General features: G+C 51.8%; 1 protein-coding gene across 1 annotated transcript in view; it reads right to left on the bottom strand.

Moving 5' to 3' along the window:
• Positions 1-524, bottom strand: part of LONRF1 (LON peptidase N-terminal domain and ring finger 1) — a 37,360-nt gene extending 36,836 nt beyond the window's left edge. The window contains 1 exon segment of the mRNA XM_023517800.1: positions 1-524. Within this exon segment, the coding sequence (XP_023373568.1) occupies positions 1-468 (468 nt within the window). The 5' untranslated portion in view covers positions 469-524.
• Positions 525-2,871: the final 2,347 nt, after the last annotated feature.

Below are 2,871 nucleotides of genomic sequence, written 5' to 3'. Positions count from 1 at the left end.
CCGGCAGAGGCGGCAGCGGGCGCGGAGCTCCCTCCGCAGGCAGCGGCGGCAGTAGCTGTGGCCGCAGGGCACGGTCACCGGCTCGCTTAGGAAGCCCCGGCAGCCCAGGCAGCTGAGCAGCCCGCCGGCGCCCGCGGCCGGGGCGGCGCTCCAGCCCAGCCCGTGGCGGAGCCGGTAGTTGAACACCAGGCAGTCCACCAAGGTGCCGAGACACTCGGGCCTGACCGGGGCCCCCCGGCGCAGCGCCGCCCCGTACGCCTCCAGCGCTGCCTTCAGGTGGCCGCCCAGCGCCAGCAGCTCGCCGCGGCGGAGCAGCAGCAGCTCCCAGCGCTCCGACTCCGCGGCCGCGCGCTCCAGCCGGTGGCCGCTGCCGCCGCCCACTTCCCAAAACCGGCCTCGGCTCTGTGGCTCGGGGGCCATCTCCCGATTCCCTCGCAGGGAGCTCCTGGCCACGGCCGGAGAAGACATGGCCCGCGGAGGGCTGCTCCGCCGCCGCCGCCGCCGCCAGCCGCCACGGTCCCAGAGCCTCCGGAGCGCGCGGCTCCGCACGCGGCCAGCGAGCAGGGGGGCGTGGCGCGCGGACACGGCAGGGCGGCGCGCGCCCGGGAGGCCCCGGGGGCGGGGCTGGCGGGGGCGGGGCCTAGAGAGCGAGGGGTGGGGCCGGCTTTGGCCTCTGGGCCAGGGACTCCCTGACACCGCCCGCTGCTGCGTTCCCGCCCGGCCCCGCCCCTTCCGAGCCCCTCCGGGCGGGGGACGTGAAGTCAGGTGATTCCCCCAGCGGGGATCTAATTGGCTTCTCGGGAAAGGAGGGTCTTGCTTGTTACAGAACAAAGCCGGTTGGAGCCCAGAACCTCAGTCCGCCTTGTCCCTGTCCGGCGGGCTCCACTCACACCTGCGGTGGCCTTTCTCCTAGCCCCCGCTTGGGAGACGCTGTCCGGTCAATCTGCCGGCCTCGGGCGACTGAGGCTCAGATCGTCCACCTTCTCCTGACGCGCCAGCCCACCTGCGTGGGGCTCTGCCTGGTCCTCCTGGCTGTGCGAGCCTCCGGATGCGGCGTCTCGGCTGTCAGGCGCGGGTTTACGTTTTCATAACTTTGTACTCCTGATTACGGGTGGACATGCCCACGCAGAGGGCCTAGGAAAGCGCAGGTCAGCTAGTGACTGACTCCTCAGGTCTACACTGTAGGTCCATTTAAGAGACAAACAAAAAACCCCAGGTTCCCCGGGCGCCTCCTTCCGGAGGGCAAGACAGTTTTTCCTGGTATCAAGTTACTACTGCCTGTCCTGTTTAAAACTGACTGCACCGGTACACAGACGCCTCAGTGGAGGAAGCCACAGAGTTTCCAGGTGCCAGCTGTACTGTCCACACCATAAGCACTGCCCCACAGCTGGCTAAAGTCTACATCTGGCACTTTTAAAGAGAAAACCCAAGCAAGGTCTGTAGTTTTGCCGGCAGAAAAAAATGATCCGGTTTTTATCTATAATGAGTTATATTTCCTTTAAACTTGACAGCAGCAAGTTTAAAATCCTCAGTGAAAATGCTTATAGATTTGATTATAGGGTACTAGATTGTTATTGTTTGTAGTGACTTAGAACTTACAGTCCTTTTTCAAAAAGTGGGAAACAGAGACAGAAAATTATTTGTCCAAAAATCACACAGCCAATAGAGATTTTAAGATGAACTAATTCCCATTTCACTGTTGTTACTATGATATATAATATTTAATAAAATATACGTGGTATTTCTAGGAAATATTTTATATGGGATTTTCAAAGTAAAGGAAGTTGCTAAACAGAATGATAATCTGAGCATACTAATGTCTGAAAATAGCTAATATTTAGTTATCCCTTTTTTACAGAACAGGCAAAGCTAAAAAAAATTTTGAGTTACATGTAGTTTTTACTGGACAATGAGCAAATCATGTAACTTCAGAAAAGATACAAATATATTACCCCAAAGGGAATGAAAAAAATAAAAAGTTGACTGAGAAAAATCCAAGGCCCCTGTCCCAACAGGGCAGGGACACAAACAAGATCATTTATCATGCAGACCGCATTTGAAGCAAATTGCAGCTAGATTTAAGAAGCACCTCTTAATCATTTGGTGCCGGGAGCATTGGGATTAATTCATGAGCATAACCTTAAATCTAATCCTAATCCCCTAAATTACTACCTTCCCTCAACAACCAGAAGAATGGCTTTAGTTGGATCCCCATATAGTCACTTGAGACCCAAAATCATAAGTAGTATAACAAATTTATACGCACATACACATTTACTTCTGTGATGCCAAATTCTTGCCTTCAACTGCAGCTTGCAAAATGTATAATGTGTTCATACTTATACAAGGAGTATCATACATCGATAAATGCTCATAAATTTCCTTTCCAATCTAGTGTAAGTCAGGTTTTATTATGGAATTTCCGCCAAAAGTAAAATCTATGGTTCAAAAAAGAATGTGAAGTATCATTTGTCCTTTGGAGTTGCTTTCCCTAATAAATATGATAAATAACCACATCTGATTCTGATGTGAAATAAAATGGCACGATTATGATAATGGAAGGGGGGGGGAATGGGACTGCAGGAGAAACCTTGTCTTGCTCTCCTTGGCATTCGTGGATGGTTATAATTCATGTTTGCTGGTTTATACATTTACATAACGTGTTCTCATTTATGTAACTTATTTATATAAGAGGCTGCACTGCCGCCCTGGCCTTTGTACACTGCACGACTTCCTTCTGAATCAGGAAGTCTAGACAAAGCAGTCCCTGGCACTATAATAGGTCACTCTTCAGACGTTCTGTGCCACCACCAAGTTGCACTTGGATGTGACTGCTTTATAAATTCAAATGGAATAAAAATTAGTATCTTT

This window comes from Otolemur garnettii, unplaced genomic scaffold (assembly GCF_000181295.1).
Source record: "Otolemur garnettii isolate 467f Iridium unplaced genomic scaffold, OtoGar3 scaffold00121, whole genome shotgun sequence".
NCBI classification, from domain to species: domain Eukaryota; kingdom Metazoa; phylum Chordata; class Mammalia; order Primates; family Galagidae; genus Otolemur; species Otolemur garnettii.
The sequence above is the reverse complement of the archived record's forward strand: the minus strand, read 5'-3'. Positions and strand labels throughout refer to the sequence as shown.